General features: G+C 36.6%; 1 protein-coding gene across 1 annotated transcript in view; it reads right to left on the bottom strand.

Moving 5' to 3' along the window:
- LOC110460228 (prostamide/prostaglandin F synthase-like) overlaps positions 1-25,251 on the bottom strand; it is a 35,575-nt gene that overhangs the window by 6,072 nt on the left and 4,252 nt on the right. The window contains exons 2-5 of the mRNA XM_021513029.1: positions 24,014-24,146; positions 18,884-18,935; positions 17,951-18,014; positions 2,245-2,320 (exon numbers count right to left, since the gene is read on the bottom strand). Of these exons, the coding sequence (XP_021368704.1) occupies positions 2,245-2,320; positions 17,951-18,014; positions 18,884-18,935; positions 24,014-24,146 (325 nt within the window). The remainder of the gene's footprint in view (positions 1-2,244; positions 2,321-17,950; positions 18,015-18,883; positions 18,936-24,013; positions 24,147-25,251) is intronic.

The following is a 25,251-nucleotide window of genomic DNA, read 5'->3' as shown; positions in this document are numbered from 1 at the left end:
CGAAACCGTATATATTGTAAAAGCATTCCTCAATTTACACCAACCACGATTGTTTTCGCATAACATTCGTCCATCGTGCGCACAAATGTGCGCAAGTAATGATCGTCCAATTTTTCATCATTCACACATCGTGCACACACCGTGCACACATCGTTAACACACCATGCGCCCTCCACACATCGTGTAACGCTGTGTGTTCCCACAACTGTATGTGTGTTGAAGGTTCGAAGCAATGGTAAATTGATATGATGGCTAACTTCATGGCCACTTGAAATTGCTGGTGATTGGCTCAACTAGCACCTCACCATATTTTAAAAGTCATTTTAGAATTCAGTGTTACAAGAAAATTTACTTGCCCTGAGGGTTTGTTCCCTGAAAAATTTATCAATTATCCCAATAAACAAATGACTGGCCTGGGCTAGCTGAGATCCAGTGGCTTAATTTTTACCTTGGTCCAGTGTCAAAATTAATCTTTCATGAGATTTCATAATCATCAATAGTCTACTTTAAAATGACAAGGAAATGTATAACTTGTGCAGAACATAATGTAGATGATTTTATCTTTAAGAATGTAAACTTCTGCAACTTTGCATCACATATGACATATTCCTGGGGATTTTCCCAAAAAATTACAAATTTTCATTGTTCAATGAAGGTCAATGAGAATTAAAGAAAAAATGACACTCACAACCCTCACAATTACTATATACATGTATACAACTTTAAGAAAATATTTTAAAAATTAAGTGCCCTTCACAGTAAGATTGTTCTTACTAATACTGCCAACCAATTTTATTAGTACAACACAGAAATGAAATTAGGTTGTTTCAATTTGTTAAGAAATCATGCAAATGTACTAAGAAGATTGTCCATGTCAATGCCCTTCACGAAAATCTACTTAAAAATAACAAGCTACCACTTGTGGACTCCGTTGGAAAAATTGGAGATAATCAAAGAAATATTTTACAGTTATCTCCCTTTGACTACCCTGTGAATCCATGGGCTTCCAACTGGTTTGTCTACATTTGAAATGTAATATTTAAGGGGTAAAACCTTATGCACTTGCAAAAAAATCATTGTGAGATATAAGATCACATGGTCCATCCCTATTTCACAGACAAATAGCTCTTGTTGCATAAGGTCTTACCATCTGGAATGCAATAAATAAAAGCTGCCCTGATGTTCACAAGCATATACAGACAGGTCTAACAGCAATAGTGGTACATATGGTATTAGAACTATAACAATTAAGGTTATTCATACTTATGGCTGTTGCAGAATTTGTTTTCTTCAGATACCCCACCACCGATAAAATCTTAAAAGTGATTTTATATAAGAAATGGTACAGTAGACATTTCTGGTTTTATCCCCCACAACCTATATAATACAGGTGTCTCCCACCTCACCCACATAATCAATTCTGGAAACGCTCTAAGCTTCACGTTAAAGTTTCCAGGTGGAGCTAAAAAAGGAGTTAAATGTCTTCTCTATCACTTAGGGAAATTAGGCTGCTATCCAAGATTTCAAATGAACACCTCCCCTACAAGCAAGCATAACACTTAAAGGCTAAGTTTGATTTAAACACAAACAGGAATGGAAAACTATTTTTTTGAGCTTTCAAAAACGTCTGTTTCCTTCATCAGGCAAAGAGTGCAAACTCATTTTGCACTCTTTGCTTGAAAGGTTCAAAAGCATAACACTTGTCAAGTACTATAAAAGCATTATTTATAATCTGTTTTATATGGTCTAGGTAGCTGGCTTAGTGGAACTTTGGAAGAATTGCAAGATGTTTCAGAAATCCCTTCAGAAGAATTGCAAGATGTTTCAGAAATCGGAGGCCAGTGCAGCAATGTTTTGATGTAAAATCAGCCCAGAGATGCTTTGCACAAAATCTTTTAAAGGTTTAATGACGTTAATGCACAATACGTGTTAATATTTCTATTTATGAGCATTAAAATGCAATAGAACCGAACCCAGCGGCTTTGTCCTATTTCGACAACTTCCCACCCGCTACACTATTACACTATAATAGTTCTTTTACAATTAGTTTTTTGTGGTAAATTATATTGATATGGGATCATTGTATTTTCATAGATGACTGGTGAGGTTTCTTATAGGAGGGGGGAATAATATGGTAAATACTGTAAAGAGTTGTAATGTTATTTATAGTTTTGTATTTGGAAGAGTGCTCCCTCAGTTTGTGTAAACACACATCATCTTCACTTAAATGTATTACATGTATACCTGTTTCCACGATGAGTATCCCTCCGTTCTGCATTCCGTCTCCTTTAAGATTGCCATCTATCTTCTCTTTTTTGGCCTGAAATCATAATCAGATATTGTCACCACCACGAACACGTGATTACCGTATTTGCCACATTTGCCAATCCTCCCCTTATAATCAGCCCCCTTTTCGGGAAGGAATTGAAATAATAAAGACAACGTCTCCACCAAGTCCTGACCAGGTCTGGTCATTGGTACTTCCTCTTTTAAAGCAGAGATTTATGTCTGGTGATCATGGACAGACATCCCGTGAAGTGGATGAAACTTTTGATTCTAAACCTTCAGCCACACTGGAATGTTTGTAATGTCCTTCAGTGATATGAACAATTGAAAGTGCACATCTTTTTTTATTAAACATTTTCTTCAGGTTTGTAAGTATGGATTATGAAAAGATTCTTGTTACACAACCAATAAGTGTTTTTATGTGATGTTTCGATGACTAGTACGGTATGTACACTGTCACCTTCATCAGACAAATGACTAGTGAAGGGTATGTACAACTTTTTTTTATGAAGCTTACATTTTATTATCTTGATATTTTCAGCCATTTCTAAGCGCCCAGGTTGCTAATTACGGCGAATGTGGTATGTCAAATATCATAACTATGTTCTTATGTAATCATGTTATTGTAACTGAAGGGAAAACATCAATCAACATGTACGTATACCCTAAGTACAGGGGCACAGCACAGATCCCTATCTCCACGGTCCTTATATATGTATGATATATGTGAACTTTGGGTTGGAGGATCTTTGTCATACCCCTTAAGCTTTGACCCATTCTGGTATTCAACCCTCAATTAGCCTCCAGTATGAATGGTCTGACTAATAAAGTGATCTACCAGCATATTAAATATAAAGTCCCTGGTGATTAACAATGACCTGGTCTTTAAACAAGAGGCCCAGAGGGCCTGTATCGCTCACCTGGATACCTAAGCAATCATGATCATGGCAAACTATTCTCAAAATGAGATCAAGGGAATAGGCCAGACCCCAAGGCCAATCCTTGTAGCATAGCTATATTACATTTTTCATGCCCAGCAATTTTATGTATGGTTTTGGGGTGGGGATCTCAACTGTTTCCAAGCTTTGACTCAGAAACTAGGTCCCTAGAGTTGTGGCCAGACCACAGGATCGATTCTATTGTGACTGCATTTGTCTCTTTTTGCCAAGCATTTGTATATATAGTTTTGGGGTGGGGATCTCAATCGTTTCAAAGTTATGACCCAGGGGCCAAGTCTGCAAGGGTGGGGCAGACCCTGGGATCAATTCTAATGTCATGACTGCATTCGTCTCTTTATGCCCAACAATTGTATATATTGTTTTGGGGTGGGGATATTAACCATTTCAAAGTTATGACCCAGGGGTTAAGTCTCCAAGGGTGGGGCAGTCCCCAAGGCCAACCTGGAAGCATATGTGCAATCATCTCTTTATACTCAGCAATTGTATATATACGGTTATAGGGTGGGGCTCTCAACTGTTTCCAAGCTGTGACTAAGAAACTAGGTCCCTAGGGGTTCGGTCAGACCCCAGGGTCTATTCTGATATCATGATTGCATTCGTCTCTTTATGCCCAGCATTTGTATATATAGTTTTGGGGTGGGGATCTCAACCGTTTTAAAGTTATGGCCCAGGGACTATGTCTCCAAGGGTGGGGCCAGACCCTAGGGACATCCTGGAAGCAAATGTGCATTCTTCTCTTTATACTCAGCAATTGTATATATGGTTATATGGTGGGGATCTCAACCATTTCCAAGTAATACATTTTATTGGCCCCACCCCTTAGCCCGGGGGGTCAGCCCCACCATTTGTACAATTTTGAATCCCTGCCTCCCATGAATACTTCCGACCAAATATGATCAATATCCATGGCATAGTTCTGCAGAAGAAGTCATTTATAGCAATATAACCAAATTGCCCCCTTTTGGCCCCGCCCCTCAGCCCCCTGGGGGGTCAGCCCAACCGTTTGTACAATTTTGAATCTCCACCACCTAGAGATGCTTCCAGTCAAATAAGGTTGATATCCATCACTTAGTTCCAGAGAAGAAGTCACTTAAAGCAGTATAGCCAAATACCCTTTTTGGCCCTGCCCCTCAGCCCCCTGGGGGGTCAGCCACACCATTTGTACAATTTTAAATCCCTGCCTCCCAGGAATGCTTTTGATCAAATATGATTGATATCCAGTGCACAGTTCTACAGAAGAAGTCGTTTGTAGCAATATAGCCAAATTGCCCCCTTTTGGCCCCGCCCCTAAGCCCCCTGGGGAGTCAGCCCCACCATTTGTACAATTTTTAATCACCACCACCTAGGAATGCTTCCAGTCAAATATGGTTGATATCCACTTCCTAGTTTCAGAGAAGAAGTCGCTTAAAGCAATATGGGCAAATTGACCCCTTTTGGCCCCGCCCCTTAGCCCCCTGGGGGGTCAGCCCCACCATTTGTACAACTTTGAATCCCCACCACCTAGGGATGCTTCCAGTCAAATTTAGTTTAATTCCAACCAGTGGTTAAGAAGAAGAAGTCGTTTAAAGAAATTGTTGACGTACGGATGTACGGACGGACGACGGATGTACGACGGACGCCACGGTATGGCATAAGCTCACCTTGGTCCTTCGGACCAGGTGAGCTAATAATAAATTTGTGTAATGTGTCATTGGTTATTTACAAAGGACTGTGTAATTGTATTGCGTATTCCTGATCATGCGTAAACCATAAAAATGAACCCGATATATTTCAAGTTTCAATGAAACACGTATTAAAAAAAATTGAGGAAAGGCAATCCTTAAAACTACATTATTCATTATCCAATGATATGACGACCATTTGAAATCAATTTTAAAATGAGGCAAAATCGATAAAATCTCATTTCAAAAACTTGCTTTTAATTTATTACAGTTCAGCTAAATGCTTGATCAAAGCCCAGATGCAGAAACAGGCCTTGGTATTACTGTGTCTGGACACAACAGGCCGTGGTATTACAGTGTCTGGACACAACAGGCCTTGGTATTACTGTGTCTGGACACAACAGGCCTTGGTATTACCGTGTCTGGACACAATAGGCCTTGGTATTACTGTGTCTGGACACAACAGGCCTTGGTATTACTGTGTCTGGACACAACAGGCCTTGGTATTACTGTGTCAGTGTCTGTGAGTGCTGATATGGCAGCACCCGGCTGTACACTCCCCAGGGAGTTGGGAAAGATATTGGCTGGTTGCAAAGGCCCTATAACCACGGATAATAATTTGTGAACCGCTTTAAGACGACCTACAAACTAGGTTGTGATAAAGCCGTATATAAGAACCTCAAATTATTATTATTAACGGAGCAACAGATCAATTTTGTATCTTCAATGTCCCCTTAAAAAACGACACTGATGAAAACCCTGATTTGTCAGGAGGCCCCAATTATCAGATCACAATTAACTTGTTCTCAGGAGATGCTTAAACGTTTTCATCATCATATAAAGAGTTAGCTCTTGTGCACGAGATATACACTTGTTTGCACAACATAGTAGATTGTGCCTGGGAGGTATTACCTGGTTTGTACAAGATAAATATAATCAACTTGTGTGAACGAGACAAAAAAAATATCATTTTGTCCCCCACGAGGCTCCATACCTTTTAAATGGAACAGAAATTTTACTTCAAAGCTTTGAAATTGTGTGAGCATTACATTGTAAATCTACTTAACAATCTCATATGGCAGATTGCATCTTTCCCTCACACACAACAGTAGCCGAAAGCATCTCACTTAATAGCCTACAATCACACATACAAACCTGTCTAAAAAGTATTATCAAAGTTTCAACATTATTTTAATGTAGCTTAAACGAAATAAATACTTGATTAATGTACTATACTAACTGTATATAAAATACCTGTAAACTGATGTTATGACATCATCAAGTGTACAGATATTGTGTAGGTTAATACTGATTCAATTACCTTTCTCACCAAATCACAACCACTATACATTGCAGGCGCGGATTTAGGGGGGGGCACACCCGGCCCCGGCCCCCCCTTTAGGCGGCGGACTGACCTTTTCCGGGCCGGCCCGAAATGGTCTGATCGGCCGGGAATGGGAACATATTAACATTTTAAAATGCATCAAATAATGCACGGAGCTTGTATAAAAAAATCTGGGGCTACGCCCCACACATCGTATTTTAAGTATGGCCCAAAGACTTTTTTTGTGTACTGGAAAGAAAATTTAAGTTTCGGTTCAAATTCTCTATCAACAGCGTGTTTTAGAAGTCAGATGGTATTATTATAGGGGCAACCTGGTGATGACAAATGTATGAATGCACAGGGGGCTTGTTCATTATTAACTAATTTGGCGTTCCGCCCGCAAGGGGGATATGAGAGGTCCGCCGTCAAAAAATAAATGTAGGGACGCACAATATCTAGTCTTCAGACATTGTACCTACAGTACAGTACTTCATGTAATAGTTTGTCGTACAAAAGAACAAATAACACCATAACATCGTTGCTGTTTAATTAATGATTTACGCATGGCATCACTAAGTTGCTAAACAAACGGATAAGTTCAAATCAGTGCGACACCCAAGGCCACTAGCTATATAGTCCCGCGTTTTATAATTGTTGACTAATTCACTAGTGTAGACAATGATATATCTGAAATGTCCACGCTGATTAACTCATGCAAGGGCGTGCATATTACCAACAGTGGTACATTTGCTAAGCTATCTGGTTTAAATGGTACAACTTAGGAGGCACATACGCATCACCTTTAAATTTAATTTAAAATTATCATACTTGTAAGTACAGCATATCATCTGTTACGTACAACTTATTACTACGTACTCAATAGTATGCTGTGTGAAGATACTTTCTTGTACGTACACGATGGTAATTAAACATAAAAACAATCCTCAGAACACAGGAAATCGCTTCTGAGACGTTCTAGAAAACACAATTTTTTGGGGGGAGATCCCCCAAACCCCCCTTACGGCAGGGGGAAGACCCCCTCCCGCACCCTCCCTCTCCTCGCGCTACGCGCTCTGGGTGCTGCCTTCGGCAGCACACCGTTGACTATTGAGAAAAATTTCTCAGGCCCCCCCTTTTAGGAAATCCTGGATCCGCCCCTGCATTGTGAATTTTTTACACTTTAACAAATTCCATTTCAGATTTCTATCTAAATCACCACCAGAATGAGTGTCACTCGGGACCCAGTTTCCTCTGCCTTTAATTTACCCAGACGTACAGTAGTTGTAAAACAGTCTGAAACTCTCACCCAGACTTCTGCATCCCCATTAACACTGTTACCTATGAATATTACTGTAAATATTATAATAACACAGGGGTGGGGATGGGGGTGGGAGCTATTATTTGACTCGGTTAAATTACTCAACCATAAATGTTTTGAGTGTTTATTGCTGGTAGGTATTTATACGCAATTGTTAATTCAATATGATGCTCCTGTCTAAATGAAACCTAATTTAGATACTGATTAGATTATTAGATTGTAGTAAATATCTTTTCCTTGAATCTGAGGATGTGTGCTTCATATGATAAGTATAAAAACTTTTGAAATTCAGAATAATACTATTTGAATAAACATGGTTTACCAACTTTCAGTCCCTAAATGAAATATTATTGTCAAAAAAGTATAACGTGGACATTTGTCATCAAGGGTCCCAACGTAAGTCTATCATATAATGTCCCACATAACTAAACTGTCAAGCAGACTTCACTGCATTCCAATTCCGTTCTTTTGATTTATTTCCATGTCTGTGTGCGGATTTGCACAGGGGCTAAATATCTGGGGACGTTTCTGTTTTGGGTCACCGGTTTTACTTGTAAACTTCCGGTTGTCTGTGAACTTCTTGGCACTGTGAAACTCCAATATGCCACTAAAGCTACCAAAAAAGTCATTTTGTAGCCTTTGCAAGGTATGTATTTATGAATCTAGACAGTTGTCACTAGTTTTGAACTTCAAATATTAAAGTTATTAGCTAAAATGTTTGGCAATAACATATAGTAAATGATTTAGTTGTGTGAGTCCTTTAAGACGACCTACATGTACAAACTAGGTTGTGATAAAGCCGTATGTAAATTATTCTTATTAATGGAGCAACTGATCAATTTTGTATCTTCAATGTCCCCTTAATAAACGACACTGAAGAAAACCCTGATTTGTCAGGAGGCCCCATTTATCAGATCACAATTAACTTGTTCTCATGAGATGCTTAAATCTTTTGAATTATCATATAAAGATAAACACTTGTTTACACAACATAGTAAACTGTGCGTGGGGGATATTACCTGGTTTGCACAAGATAAATATAATCAACTTGTGTGAACGAGACAAAAAAATATCATCTTGTCCCCTAAAGGGGCTCCATACCTTTTACATTGTAAATCTACTTAACAATCTCATATGGCAGATTGCATCTTTCCCTCACACACAACAGTAGCCGAAAGCATCTCACTTAATAGCCTACAATCACACATACAAACCTGTCTAAAAGGTATTATCAAACTTTCAACTTTATTTTAATGTAGCTTAAACGAAATAAATACTTGATTAATGTACTATACTAACTGTATATAAAATACCTGTAAACTGATGTTATGACATCATCAAGTGGACAGATATTGTGTAGGTTAATATTGATTCAATTACCTTTCTCACCAAATCACAACCACTATTCATTGTGAATTTTTTATGCTTTAACAAAATTCCATTTCAGATTTCTATCTAAATCACCACCAGAATGAGTGTCACTCGGGACCCAGTTTCCTCTGCCTTTAATTTACCCAGACGTACAGTAGTTGTAAAACAGTCTGAAACTCTCACCCAGACTTCTGCATCCCCATTAACACTGTTACCTATGAATATTACTGTAAATATTATAATAACACAGGGGTGGGGATGGGGGTGGGAGCTATTATTTGACTCGGTTAAATTACTCAACCATAAGTGTTTTGAGTGTTTATTGCTGGTAGGTATTTATACGCAATTGTTAATTCAATATGATGCTCCTGTCTAAATGAAACCTAATTTAGATACTGATTAGATTATTAGATTGTAGTAAATATTTTTTCCTTGAATCTGAGGATGCGTGCTTCATATGATAAGTATAAAAAACTTTTGAAATTCAGAATAATACTATTTGAATAAACATGGTTTACCAACTTTCAGTCCAAAAATGAAATATTATTGACAAATAAATATGAATACCCGGTAATAAGGTGTCACACAGGTATGTTATATGTACCCCATAATAAGGTGTTACACAGGTATGTCATGCCCGGTAATAAGGTGTTACACAGGTATGTCATACCCGGTAATAAGGTGTTACACAGGTATGTTATGCCCGGTAATAAGGTGTTACACAAGTATGTTATCTGACAAGTATCATTCAAAATGACAGGTGAAGAAAACCAGAACAATAGGACAGATTTGTAGTATGAAAGGTGCAGATGATCAGAAGACATGCATAGCCACCATCTTGGAGCACAGGAACTGGAGAACACATGGACATTTGTACCATGTAGACTATCCATTATGTACAATTTTTGTAAACTAGTGTTTTTACTGTAGAATATCCAACAAGTACCACTTGCCATTAAAACAATCATGGACAAGTTGGGTAGGGCTATACAATCAGTGTTATTATTAAAAGCTGATTGCCGGCAAAATTAGCCGACTATTCATCAACTTAATTTGAACCAGCTACATCCAGAATACATGCAGGTCAACATTACAGCATGCCAACATTCAACCAGTAATTCTTTAACTCATTCATCCCTACATGTCTAAATTGGATTTGCCCAGTCTTTGATTTGGTACAGTTCAAATGTGACTTTAGGGGTGAATGGGTTATTAATTGCTTTTTTCATAACACTGACTATATAGGGATTGAATGGAATTTTTTTCATGTACATTGCGGCAATGAATAGCAGTAGCTCATATTACATGTATACATATCTACATATCCTGTGGAGCGCGTTAGTACAACGGTTCAACATTTATGATTTTTGTAATGTTTATTATTATTTCTTGCAACTACGTTATCTCGGAGGATAACTCTTCTCAGAAACGGTACTATGCGTAGTAATATGAAGTGGTCATTGTGTGTGAAATCAGCTGACCGGTTGCAAGAGAATCGTTGTATTCATAGTGTATTCATGGTCTAATGGCAGTTGTTTTCAGTTGGTAGATTCATATACAGAACAAACATCAAGAATGTAAATATATTTGTGTATTGCCCCTGTTCTCATTTTGGTGACAATGACCTGGACGTTAGCATCTCAATAAAATCCTTATTGCACTTGTACATATCTAAACTGACTGATCACCATCGTGTGAAATGTCAGTTTTCAACTTCTGAATTTAGAGATAATATCCGGAAGCATTTAGTGTTGATGGACAGGCTGATGGCCATTACAATCACTATAGAACTCAGCTTCTCTAGCTGATGTGGGGGCTTAATATGATAACGATGTTCTGTATCAATAGTGTTAGATGTGTATGTGGTATTACATCCTCTTTTTAACAAAGTAAACTATCACAATGTTTCATTTTCATTATCTTCGCTGTTTGGTAAAAATCAATAGTACGAGGGGCATGACGTCATGTTAAAAGCTTATATTAAACCCCGGCCAGCAGGCTGTTATAAAAGCTGGAAAATATCAATTATGGACACTCAGAGTGTACATAATGACTGCCGAGCATCTATTCCAGACAGTAAAGCTGCCAGAATCAATTATTCTTGCATGAGCTTCTAGACTTTTCTACAGCTTAGCTGATGTCATCATGATCCTTACATGCTTATAACACATTCAGTCGGTTTTCAATATAAATGGACTAAAATTTGATTCACAAGAAATAGTTTAGTACAGATGTTTTGCATGCTGTATTACATGCAGTAATTAGAAAGTAACTTCTCTACAAGCTGTTTGTACATGCATAAAATACATATACAATGGGATCTACTCAACAAATGGTAACAAAAGGCCAATAAGGCCTGTAACCATCACTTTGAGAAACTTGAACAGGAGTGGGTTGATTGGTAGAAATTATGTAGGTCAAGGTAATATATTTGAACAAAACAACTTGATACCGCAGCCCTTCATCCCATCAACCTGCAAGCTCAGCAATTATTCTCGACCTTATTGAATATACTTTGAAAATCTTGACAAAATTAACTGACTCCTATATATGATTGTATTATTGATAAAGGTAATTTATTTAGACAAAGGTTTAAGTACTTAATTTTCTCCAGTAAACTGCTGACTAAATAATATGACACTAGGTCGTATGGTTTATTAGAAGTTATTTGAAGGTTTTAATACATTTGACCCCTGTGACATTTGGTGTCGGTCAAGGTCAATGTTTGAACAAATTTGAATGTTCATCATCTGAGCATTTTAGTTGACAAATACTTTTCCTTTAGACCAGTAACCTTGTGGCTCAATATGAATTAGAACGTTGTTGTAAATTACAATATTTCTGACCCCTGTGATTTCCTACGAGCATCACAGGGGTCAGACTTGTGAAGAAATATGATGGCCTTTCAATCATCCTAGCAAATTTCAAACTACATTCTGATCAATTCAGAAAATTCTGTATACAATGTTTGGGCTAGAATACTTATTGCACATATAATACATTGTTACATGTTCATGTAAAATTCAACAGAACACATGCTATAATGGATTTGTGTAACAGTAATGAGATGGGCTTTATTTGTTTTAAATCTGAAATTTCATCTCCAGTTTGTATATATATATATACACACCACTCCAACCTTCTGTAATACTAACTAGGAGAATTGATGCATTGCAGCCTCAGCTGAATCTCATTTTACCTGGACCACAGAGGATTACGATTATATTAAGACATTTACCCCTGAAATTTCATAATAAACTATTCCGACCTTTGAATTGGAAGAGTTCAAATGTGTCTTCAGGGATGAATGAGTTAAAGTCAATTAGTTACAGATACATTTCATGCTCCTGAATGTAAAGACTTGTCTAACCAGCAAGTACAAGTTATATAGCTAGCTGTAGACCAGTTATAACAAGTTTTGTACAAGAATGAGTGTGATGGGCAGATAGGCACACTTCACTCTCAACCTCATCCTAACATCTATACAATGTACCTATGTTTCCATTTATGATTTTATCACCGTATCATTTCTAAGGCCGATAACTGTAAATAACATTAGGATCCTTTTCCGGCAGGATCGTAGCTTTGATAATTTGTTTTTTAAAAGAAAAACACACCTTGTAGAACTTTAGGAAATAGAAAATAATAAAGATGAACTTTACCAAAAAGAATCAACAATAGCATTCTGAGAGTAAATTAAATACAACAGGGCTACACCAGGCTTTTACCCGTGATCTAACACAGGGCTACACCAGGCTTAAACCTGTGATCTAACACAGGGCTACAACAGGCTTAAACCTGTGATCTAACACAGGGCTACACCAGGCTTAAACCTGTGATCTAGCACAGGGCTACACCAGGCAATCCTTGATCTAACACAGGGCTACACCAGGCTTAAACCTGTGATCTAGCACAGGGCTACACCAGGCAACCCTTGATCTAACACAGGGCTACACCAGGCAACCCTTGATTGAACACAGGGCTTCACCAGGCAACCCTTGATCTAGCACAGGGCTACACCATGCAACCATTGATCTAGCACAGGGCTACACCAGGCAACCCTTGATCTGGCACAGGGCTACACCAGGCAACCCTTGATCTAGCACAGGGCTACACCAGGCAACCCTTGCTCTAGCACAGGGCTACACCAGGCAACCCATGATCTAACACAGGGCAACACCAGGCAACCCTTGATCTAGCACAGGGCTACACCATGCAACCCTTGATCTAACACAGGGCTCCCCAGGCAACCCTTGATCTAGCACAGGGCTACACCATGCAACCATTGATCTAACACAGGGCTACACCATGCAACCCTTGATCTAGCATAGGGCTACACCATGCAACCCTTGATCTAGCACAGGGCTACACCAGGCAACCCTTGATCTAACACAGGGCTACACCAGGCAACCCTTGATCTAGCACAGGGCTACACCAGGGAACCGTTGATCTAGCACAGGGCTACACCAGGCTTAAACCTGTGTTCTTACACAATTATATTAGCGCATCACTTTAACCGTTTGAGTACCTACAGTAGCCTGGGAAAACTACAGAACTATTCTCTAGTGTATTCCTCGAAGTGAGACAGAAACCCTTAATATGTTGCATTATGTATACTATCTAACAGTAGCACTGAGAGTTGGTCTGTCAGACCATGTATATCGTATACGTACTGCATGCTAACGATATCAGCCAATGTCATGTAACTGTCCATAGATCCGTATACTGTCTAACAGACAGTAGCACTGCGAGTTGGTCTGTCAGACCATATATATCGTATACGTACTGCATGCTAACGATATCAGCCAATGTCATGTAACTGTCCATAGATCCGTATTACACTGTCGCTCTTTCGTTTAAGTTTATTTTCTATTGTCTTGTGTAAATTAAAGTGAATTTTCCTCTACTTTGCTGATTTTATTAAAAAGTTATTATAACGCAGGGTCAGTACAGCTTCAGTGATTTGGTGTTTTAGGATTTTACTCAAGGTCATGATTTGCTATTATTAAAGGGGCTGGTCGGGGAAAAAATGTCATATTTGCTAAAATGGCATACACATGTTTAAAATACCTTCTTATGAAATATACCGATTCAAATTTTGCTGAAATTCACTCCATAAGAGTAAAAAATATAAATATATTAAAGAAATCCTAGATTGTCACCTTACAGTCTAAAACTCTCAATTGACCCACATCAGTGATGTAATTTTACCAAACACGTGTCATCAACAAGGCCAAATGTAACCATCGCGGCGAAAGAAAAGGATGCATGCAAAAGTCATGACAGGCAGGAGGTATCAATACCTTTATATATAAAAACAACACATAGGTAGGAATACGTAACACTTGCATCATACATGACCTTTGAAAACAATTATTTACGTATAGTATTGCTGTCTTGTCCGCTAGTTGAGTTCGACATGGCACATGACGGGGTGCTATTGTTGTTATCTTCACTTTCGAAACAACCATGTGACATATATAAATAGATATGCACTAAATTTACGTGGGGCTGCCCGGAGATTTCAGTAGTCAAAACTGGACATTGCAAGCAGAACTCGACCATCATATTGCCGGGGTATAACTTTTGGAAGGCCAGAGAACGCATTTAGACCCATTTATTTTGTATTTTTTTCCCCAACCAGCCCCTTTAAAACTAGATCCGAATAATCGTTCATATAGGAGCAGAGTGTTTAACTGCAAATTGCACAGAACATTTCTCAAATATTTGAAAAAAATAGTCAGGAGTCACCTAAACATTGACCCTGTAACCTTGAGTTCGACCTTTTTGACCCCTTTTATGTATGTGACAATCCACTACGTTTCCTCAAACTGTATTAGTATGCACGGTGGAATAATGGTTTGGAAATTGTGGAGAAATGACAGTCACTGCAACTTCACAATACATATGTATAGCATTTACAGCTTCCTGATTTGTCTATGACCTTTACCTTTGACCTTGTGAGTTTGGAACTTTGTCGGAACGAAATTTGTTATTTCCTTAATTTTTATAAGCATTTATGTATATAAATAAAGTCTTTTGTTAACTTAGCATTATCCATCTTCCAACACACCTAATATACAAATAAAAATTCTGAAATGGAAACTTGTTCAAACTGTATCAAGACTGAAAGAGTGATGACAGAAAAGTTGATGGACAGAAGGTTTGGTTTGTTTTAACTTTCTATTAATATAACAGCTATGGTCATTTAAGGACGAGCCAGGTTTTTGTGGTGGAGGAACACCCGAGTAGCTTGAGAAAAACCACCGCCCAGTGGCCAGTACCTGTACAGTACTAGAAAGCACAGGGTTGTATGTAATAATTTAGTTCTGAAGCAAATCATTTTCTGACACAGATTTCATATAAATCACTCTTATCTGATAATGAACAGTGGATATTACATAAATAAAAGTGGTGCTGATAAATGCATTATGGGATTTGAAGAATTTCATATGTACTTGCTGCATGGAATCCGGAACCGTGCATTGTATAAGTTTATAGCTAACAACCATTTCTCAAATAATCAAGTTTGTAATTTCAATAACCCTATAAATTAAGTGTGTGTTTCACAGACCTGAAAGTGATATGGTTTTATACAGAAATACATTTCATGTGATTATCTAATTCTACGCTAAGGCTGATTGACTTGATAGCTTAGGTGGAAATTGATAAATGGTATTAACATGTCAGTGTCTGGAATGTGAAGCTTTGTGAAATGGCTCGGTCCTCTCTATTGAGACGGATTTAATTTCTCCATACAACATCACCGGGATATAACCTTCAGGTTTACGATACAAGATAGACTTTTACACTGCTATATATGGTTATCAGTAGTGAATCTGGTATCTAGAGGCCTTCTGTAACAAATCTGAATGTGCAGTGTACACAGGAATTGAAGGGGTTGTTCAGGTATGACTTACATCTGTATTTGTTAAACATGAAGGTGTACCCTATACCAAGCATCATTAACAATATAATACAGTAGAGTACAGGTGTACCGTGTATATATTGTACTCATGAATAATCAATTATGGACTTTTGTTGAGGTAAGAAGGTGGTTATATGAACCCAAGAATAAGATATTAACCAGGATAAAGTTGAGGTCATTATCACTTTTCAGGTCAATATGACCACATATCCAGTGAAATAAATGTCAATTATTGTTACATTAACTAGATGTGGAAATATTCCCTTTTTACATCTTTTCTTTATCATTTTGCAAGACAGGACAAACAAGAGCTGTAAGCCAAAGGCTAACTAATACCTTCCGCTCCCATAAGCTAAATCTATTGGCCCAGTAGTTTTGGAGGAGTTGTCTGAACAAGGATTTTCCAACAATGGACCTTAACTCCATATAAAAAGGGTCAGAATGAAAAAGTTAATACTTTGATGCACGATATGAGGGGGTAGTTATGGGATATGTAAACAAGTTGCATTGAAATTGGTGCACATGTCTGTGAGGAGTTGCCCAGTTGCCCTGCCAGGCAGACGGACAGGGTGATTCCAGTATATATGCCCCAAAACTCTGTTACCGGGGGTATAGTAATATAAGGGAATTGTCAAAAGAGTAGTACTGCTTTGGCAGTGAGTACTGTAACCTTACAATTTGAATGTTTTTGTGAGTATTCTAGACCACAGTTACATACATGTATGTTAGGTTTAACTGAGGTCAGCTAATTGGACTAAAACCCTTTTTTCAACTTGATCAACATATATAAACTCATTAACTGTAATTACATACATTTTCATGTTATCTGAAATCTGAAAATTTGTATATATTTCCTTAATTTTTTTATGAACATTTTCAATTCCTTCCATCTGAACTGGGTGGTTCTAACCAACAGTTTAAATATCTTTGAACAAATATTCTACCTAGCTAGATGACACTCAAGTACTGAGATATTTTTTAACAACATAAATATTCAGCATTTATTACTTAATGTTCAAATTAAAAACTGAAACCTTATATACAGGTTTCTCAGATACTCCATAGAAGACAAGAAACACAAAAATTTCTATATCTGAAACATTTACAATTTGAACTATTAAGCTAACAAGGGCTAAACACAATCTCCCGGATAAGTCACCAGCGTTGAGTTTATATAATTACAGAAGATAATCCCACTTGAGATAAGAATTCTATTGTGTAGGGTCACTATGCTCTGGTCAGTGTATGTTTAGTGTAGTAATATCAACAGCATGGCGTTCTATATATTAAAGAGAAGTAGAGTATTTCTGTAATGACCTTTGTCAGTCCCTGGAGTCCAAGTGGTCAATAATGAACAGATGTGTACATTTGAACTATAAATACATGTTTGCCTGCACACTTCTTGTCAACTACACAAAGTGTATTGGCAGTGCTGTTTAAGATTGTTTGGGGATTCACTGGGTCGACACTTAACTCATACAGTATGGGACTGGATACTTTGCTTTGGAGTAGTAAATGAAAATATTGCCAGAAAAAGAAGTGATTTGTATACATATCATAGTGATCAACACAATTAACGACCAATCCATATAAACTGAATAATTATAATAATCTATCCAATTATGGGGTAAGGGGTGGCTCAGTGGATAATACACTCTCCTGTCACCAAGCAAGGCAGCTGGGGTTGACCCCGATCAGACGTGAATAGGAATGGGGTCACCTGCCTGACCAAGTGGGTTTTCTAAAAAAACACATAATTTAATACGATGCATGTTTTTCTTCATTATTCTGCAGTTAAAATAGTGGTCGGGTGACACAGTGGATAGCGCACTTGTCTTTCACCAAGGCAGCCCGGGTAAGATTCCCCTATTGGACATTAGAAAAGAAATTGGGGCACCTGCCCGGCCATGTGGGTTTTCTCTGGGTACCCCAGTTTCCTCCCACATTAAGATCCCCTCCCCCCACCCCTCAAGCTAAAATCTGGGCCAACAGAGAGCTTGAGTGATTAATATAAGCTGAAATAACTTGTAATGAGGTTTTACCAAACCAAGATACCCACAATACATATATCCCCACTGACAGCACTGAAAAGGTTAATATTACCTTGTCCATGGCATCTCTGGAAACTTTGGCCATGATGGCAGGGAAAAGACTAAAAAAGTTGAGTCTGAAACATACAAGAAATAATACAGCTACATACATGAATAATGGAAATACAGATATGAATAACTATACCTTGAATGTACATTGATGTTAACAAAAGTAAGGATTTATTTGAACTGATCATGAGGGCACAAGTAGTTTGATCCTGTAAATAGTATTGGAATTGATATCATGATTTAATTGTCCCATACATACATGTACAGACTTGCTATTGTTCATATGTACAGTAAGTACATGTAGTACGTTTTTTAGTATACACTATAATGGTAATTAGCAGCAAAACTAACAATCTTAACCAATCAACTACAGTAATGATGAATTAAATCCAATCAAATAGCTGGTAGCAAGTAAAGGTAGTAATTGAATCTTAACCAATCAAATAGGTGGTTACAAGTTAAACCAACAATCTTAACCAATCAAATAGGTGGTTACAAGTTAAACCAACAATCTTAACCAATCAAAAAGGTGGTTACAAGTAAAACCAACAATCTTAACCAATCAAATAGGTGGTTACAAGTTAAACCAACAATCTTAACCAATCAAATAGGTGGTTACAAGTTAAACCAACAATCTTAAGCAATCAAAAAGGTGGTTACAAGTTAAACCAACAATCTTAACCAATCAAATAGGTGGTTACAAGTTAAATCAACAATCTCAACCAATCAAGTAGGTGGTTACAAGTTAAACCAACAATCTTAACCAATCAAATAGGTGGTTACAAGTTAAACCACCAATTTTAACCAATCAAATAGGTGGTTACAAGTTAAGCCAACACTCTATCAATCATACATATCATTGAAGCAAAACTACCATAGTAAAGTAGCTATACCATAGCTATGTATGATAATGGTCTTTTTTCTGTGGAGTACATACCTTCTAAAACCTAAATCTTTATAACATTGCTTCTTTACGTCTAGAAATAAATCTGAAAATAGAATTCATTAGATTAATATTTATTCAACTAGGTTGTATTAAGTTCAAGGTTCATATACGTGGTAGTATATATATGCCAAGTGTGCAGTTTATTTCAAATGCAAATGAACATTGTATCATCTGATTCTGTCATTTCCTTAGGTCTTGGTTTAATGACAAAATATATATATATGTATATAATAAAAATAATATGCAAACTGGTTTAAAGGACTTGCACAACTCAATCAGCCAATCAGCAAGTATTTCACACGATTGTAATCCCTACCTCAATTTGTTCCGGTTAAATAAGTTACCCGAGTAATTAAAATGTGTAAACTTTGACATATTTTTTATTGAATGAAATTAACAGATATTTGACTTTGAAAAAATGTTTAACTTTTAGTTGATTTTAATATACATGTATGATGACAGATTTATATTGGGTCAAAAGCCAGGGTGTTCCCGACTGGCGCTTCACCAGTTTGACTTGTAAACTTCCTATTGTCAAAAGTAAAAGCCTGTAAGGGCTCTTAAATGCCACTAAACCTGCCAAAATATTACCTTTGAAGCCTTCGTCAGGCTAGCTTGTATCTATGAATCAAGACAGTTGTTACTAGTGTTGAACTTCAAATATGAATACTTTTAGTTCAAAATCTTAGTAATAACATATTATAGTATATGACTTAATTGTGCATGCTGGTCCTAAACAAGAATTGAAGTTAGGGCAAAATGTATGTAACCAAGTAAAACATAGGTATCTACATGTATATGCAAACTGCATGGTTCTAATAAAATCAAAGTTCTGGCAAAATACATGAAGCCCCTAGGCCTTTGACCCCTGACTCCTTTGACCCCTGACTCCCTTGACCCCTTTCAGGACCCTGTCCCCCATTTCTTTTTTATTAGTTTAAGCTTTATGATTATGACTGTTCTATTAAATTAGGGACTAATGTTTTCTTCAATCACAGGTGAAGGAGAAAAACACATATATACTAGTTGGGTATCAATGGTGATAAATAGAGTAATAATAAGAATGCCCAAAAATGTACAAAAGCTGCTCTTAATTCACAAACCGTCGGTGGAGTTTTTTTCAACCTACAACTGAGCCTATGTGTAGTTGCTAATTATAATAAACTATAAAGAAACCAAGACAGGGTTGGTAAATTTAAGCAAAAGCTTGATTCAATTTGAAACCTTATTTACATGCTGGGCAAGACAATTTGAGAAGGATATACGGAGAACACGACATGATCAGCTAACACAATTTAAACACCTCTGTGGGTATAACGTAGTTATATCCTCATCGTATCACGCCATGGGGATATAAACCTGAGACGCTATTATCACCGGGTCAAGAGAGCCTATTCAGGTGTAGATATGGGTCACTCCAACACATTTTTGTATAAAAGTGTTCAGAATCACTTCCATGTGTGGTTTTTTAGGCTCCACTTGGTGGTGTAAAATTACAAAATTAATCTGGCAGTATATAATCTTATACAGTGTAATAAATCCAAGTTGGCGATTGCAAGTGAACAATAAACAAAAATTCTGGTTTCATCAAAAATCAAAAATAACTTAAAAGAACAAATGATGTGCCCTATTCACGAAGAATGTTGCATTGACAGAAGGATAAAAGTGTACATAAGTCTTACACAGAGCTTGTTAATTGTTCCTGTACGTAAGTCTTACACACTGACAGAGCTTGTTAATTGTTCCTGTACATAAGTCTTACACAGAGCTTGTTAATTGTTCCTGTACATAAGTCTTACACAGAGCTTGTTAATTGTTCCTGTACGTAAGTCTTACACAGAGCTTGTTAATTGTTCCTGTACGGAAGTCTTACACAGAGCTTGTTTATTGTTCCTAACTAACCATTTTAATGCTATACCGTCGGTATATCCTGTATAATCTCTAATGTCATTCAACATGTCAACTTTAATGTCAAATCATATATAATCTCTTTGGATCTTGGTGGTTCCTAACATGCCAGCTTTGATGTCATATACTGTGAAATCCCCAATGATACTGATGGTTCCTAACTAGTTTGTTGTAATGTCATATACTGTGAAATCTCCACTGATACTGATGGTTCCTAACTAGTTTGTTGTGATGTCATATACTGTGAAATCTCCAATGATACTGACGGTTCCTAACTAGTTTGTTGTAATGTCATATACTGTGAAATCCCTTATGATACTGATGGTTCCTAACAAGTTTGTTGTAATGTCATATACTGTGAAATCCCCAATGATACTGATAGTTCCTAACTAGTTTGTTGTAATGTCATATACTGTGAAATCTCCAATGATACTGATGGTTCCTAACTAGTTTGTTGTCATGTCATATGCTGTGAAATCCCCAATGATACTGATGGTTCCTAACAAGTTTGTTGTAATGTCATTTACTGTGAAATCCCCATTGATACTGATGGTTCCTAACTAGTTTGTTGTAATGTCATATACTGTGAATTCCCCAATGACACTGATGGTTCCTAACAAGCCAGCTTTAATGTCAGATCCTGTTTTATGACCTTTCAGGACCACTTTGTCTGGTTTATGGATTGTTTCTTCTCATATATATATACAGGCTCTCTGAATTTCAATGACTGGATGCAATAATACATAATATGTTCACAATCGATATCTGTACTCTTGGACCCAGTGATCAGGACACAAATAATTTTGCAGAACTCATGTGGTGTATTGATAAAAATGTCAGGCCGCGTTACGTAATACAGGCGTAGTTTGTTTACCATCCACCGGGAATCTGCCCTTAAAGTATTATAATGTCATAATGCTTTTTTAAATGAACATTCAAGATTTTTGTATTCATGCTGGAGATAAAATGAGTTGTTAAACATAAATGATAAAAATATACTATGTATAATATTCTACAAACTCCATTTTGAAAATGGAAAGTTCTAAATTTTGTTTGTTTTGTTTCATTTGTCATGCTGTGTGCTAGGACTTCCAATAAAAGTTTCACATTTTCCTGCGAAAAAAAAAGAAGCTATTCTCTGTATTGCGCTGCCCCCATATATAAATAAAGAGAAAACAGCTTTATTATTTGTATTCGTTCATGCAGCTATAACTTAAAGCAGGATTTAAGGAATGTAATTTATTTTGTCCACATGAGGTTATAACAACATTGAGTGTCTGGACATATTTACCATAAAATCAAAGTAATTACCATTTGAACTTTCAAAAGTAATATTTTTGTTCTGGAAATGTTAATTTGTCATCTATAACAATGGTGACACTACCCCACCCACATAAAATGCACTGTAATGCATATATAAACACATATTAATGAGTCATACTCTGATAAAAACGGTGATAAATTACCCTGTTAAGTCATCATATAAAGTCAAATAACAATCATTATATCACACGACAGTCTACACACGCCATTAAAATTCGCCCACACGATTTATCCCATGTAATTACCTTATACTGTATAACATATACCTTATATAAGATAAACTGTATGTAAAAATGCAGTACTACCAGATTACAAGATGCTTTCAAAGTTTCCTTATGTTAATTGATTTTAAATTATACATGTATCATCATATGTACAGTTAACTTCTGCTTACATCAAACATTATAATGTATCATCTGCTTACAAAATTTCCCCTTTTCCTTCTGTTATATACATGCTCATATTTTACTGGTATTGTGGTCTGACACATGCTTTATATAAACTTTATCATTATTTATGTAACTTTGTCGAACATAAACGTTTCTACACTGAGAACACAAAAGTCCTGTGACCTTGACATTTAAGGTACATAGACTTGTGAATGGTATGACACTAGTACAGTTACATCCAATAATGTTCACCATTGAAGTAGTTGTGTCGTTCAAGCAACGCATTGCTATGATTTCACATCTCCATTCTTATGTAAACTATAAGCTGTCTTTGTTGGAGAAAATCTCTGTATAATACATGTACATAACCCTGTCAAAGTACACATGCATTGTAGCAAAACTGGCCTGGGTCGATCGCCAGCAACCTGAGGTACAAATAGTAAATTTAAGCATTCTTCTAGAGTTTGGAGGGTCCCTGTTACAATGGTGCCTGTGCACTTGACCAACTCTTGTTTAAGTACTCGGTGAATTCTTGGCAAGGGAATACCCGATCCAGGGTTGCAAATAGTATAGTCTTCAGGCTAGGGGCAAAGAGTTTGAAAAAGGAAGGGGGAACACAACGAAATTGACTGAGTCAATCACTACCAACCAGGTAGCTGAATTGTAAGAGTGTCAAGAGTTTGGAGGGTCCCTGCAGGTTCAACCCCCGGTCTGGCTGCACATTTTCCTCTCCTGTTACATAAATGCAACTACGAAATAGCATCAAATAATTTTCTGCATTTAAAATGTTGCGGTTCAAACAAGATCCTAACAGACGCACAGTGTGGTTGTGTTATTGTATATAAAAACAACCTTAATTTTGTTGTGTTAACATATCAACCCTAGTATTTTAACAAATGTATGCTTCAGAGAAGATCTTTCTTAACACCATCAAAATATACCTCAACATAACCTTTATTTATTTCTAATAATAGCCTAAATGATTATTTTATTCAGATATGAAATGTTTATATGGATGATTAATTGAAATTTGTGGTTGTGGTTCACACTTAAATACACCACACTTGGTTAGCTTTGTGTGATTCATTGCTTGTGATAATGAGCTGTCATGTAAAAACAAATTGTTATTCTTAAAAGAAAATCTTAAATCAATGCCATACTATCTTAAATCAATGCCATATTCAGTATAAGAAATATGACGTCAAACACCAAACTGATATGGAAACAATTGGCGGGTTTCAACTACTAAAAGATTATCTCTGTGCTTTAAACCACTGAGGGGTAACGCACATTTGTAGATTATCCTAAATGACCTTTAGGTAGATGAAGGTGAATTGAGGTCAAACCTGTCCTAGTGAAAGGGGTACATGTGGGCAATCATTTTTTTCAACTATTTTAACTTCAAAGTGGAATGAAGCGTGATTTATAACTAAACATTAGACTCTTATATTATTATCTGATTAGTCACTACAATTTTAAACTACAATGTATTTATAATTACCGCCAGTAAAAAATTCTCCTTTCAGAAAGTCATCGAGCCCCAATTCCTCCAAGCCAACGCCTATCAACCGAACGTTGATGGCATCAAGCTGAGGTTTAAGGGCGCTGATCTGCCTCGCAGAGAGGCGACAAAAAGGTCATCCAAACCGCCTCAGGAACACAACCACACATGTCTGGGTCTTCCAAAATGTTTCCATTGTAATATTCTGAAAATACATGAAAATTCATTTTAAAACCGCTAAGATAATTTCAGTTTATATTTCGAAATGTTCATGTCCTTAAAAAACTGACTCTGTGAAATAGTTCGCAAATTAAAGGTACATTTATCAGTAAGTTACCCCCGGTAGTTAGTTAACAACCAGCTATGTACATTACATGCAGTGAATTGTCATGTAGCCAGTAGTGATGTCAGTTACAATTTACAGCTAATGGTAACAGTTATAGCTTACAGCAAGTTGTATCACATGCAGCTTTCAACCAATGATGTCAGTTACAGTTTATATATAATTATACTACAGCCAGGAATGTCAATTAACAGTTTATATATAATTATATTACAGCCAGGAATGTCAATTAACAGTTTATATTTAATTATATTACAGCCAGCAATGTCAATAACAGTTTATATATAATTATATTACATCCAGTGATGTCAATTACAGTTTATATATAATTATATTACAGCCAGCGATGTCAATAACAGTTTATTATATATAATTATATTACAGCCAGGAATGTCAATTAACAGTTTATATATAATTATATTACAGCCAGCAATGTCAATAACAGTTTATATATAATTATATTACATCCAGTGATGTCAATTACAGTTTATATTTTAATTATATTACAGCCAGTGATGTCAATTACAGTTTATATATAATTATATTACAGCCAGTGATGTCAAGTACAGTTTATATATAATTATATTACAGCCAGTGATGTCAAGTACAGTTTATATATAATTATATTACAGCCAGTGATGTCAAGTACAGTTTATATATAATTATATTACAGCCAGTGATGTCAAGTACTGTATATATATAATTATATTACATCCGGTGATGTCAATAACAGTTTATATATAATTATATTACAGTCAGTGATGTCAAGTACAGTTTATATATAATTATATTACAGCAAGTGATGTCAATTAAAGTTTATATATAAATATATTACAGCCAGTGATGTCAAGTACAGTTTATATATAATTATATTACAGCCAGTTATGTCAAGTAC

This window comes from Mizuhopecten yessoensis, unplaced genomic scaffold (assembly GCF_002113885.1).
Source record: "Mizuhopecten yessoensis strain PY_sf001 unplaced genomic scaffold, ASM211388v2 scaffold10333, whole genome shotgun sequence".
NCBI lineage: Eukaryota > Metazoa > Mollusca > Bivalvia > Pectinida > Pectinidae > Mizuhopecten > Mizuhopecten yessoensis.
This window is presented reverse-complemented; position numbering and strand designations above follow the sequence as displayed.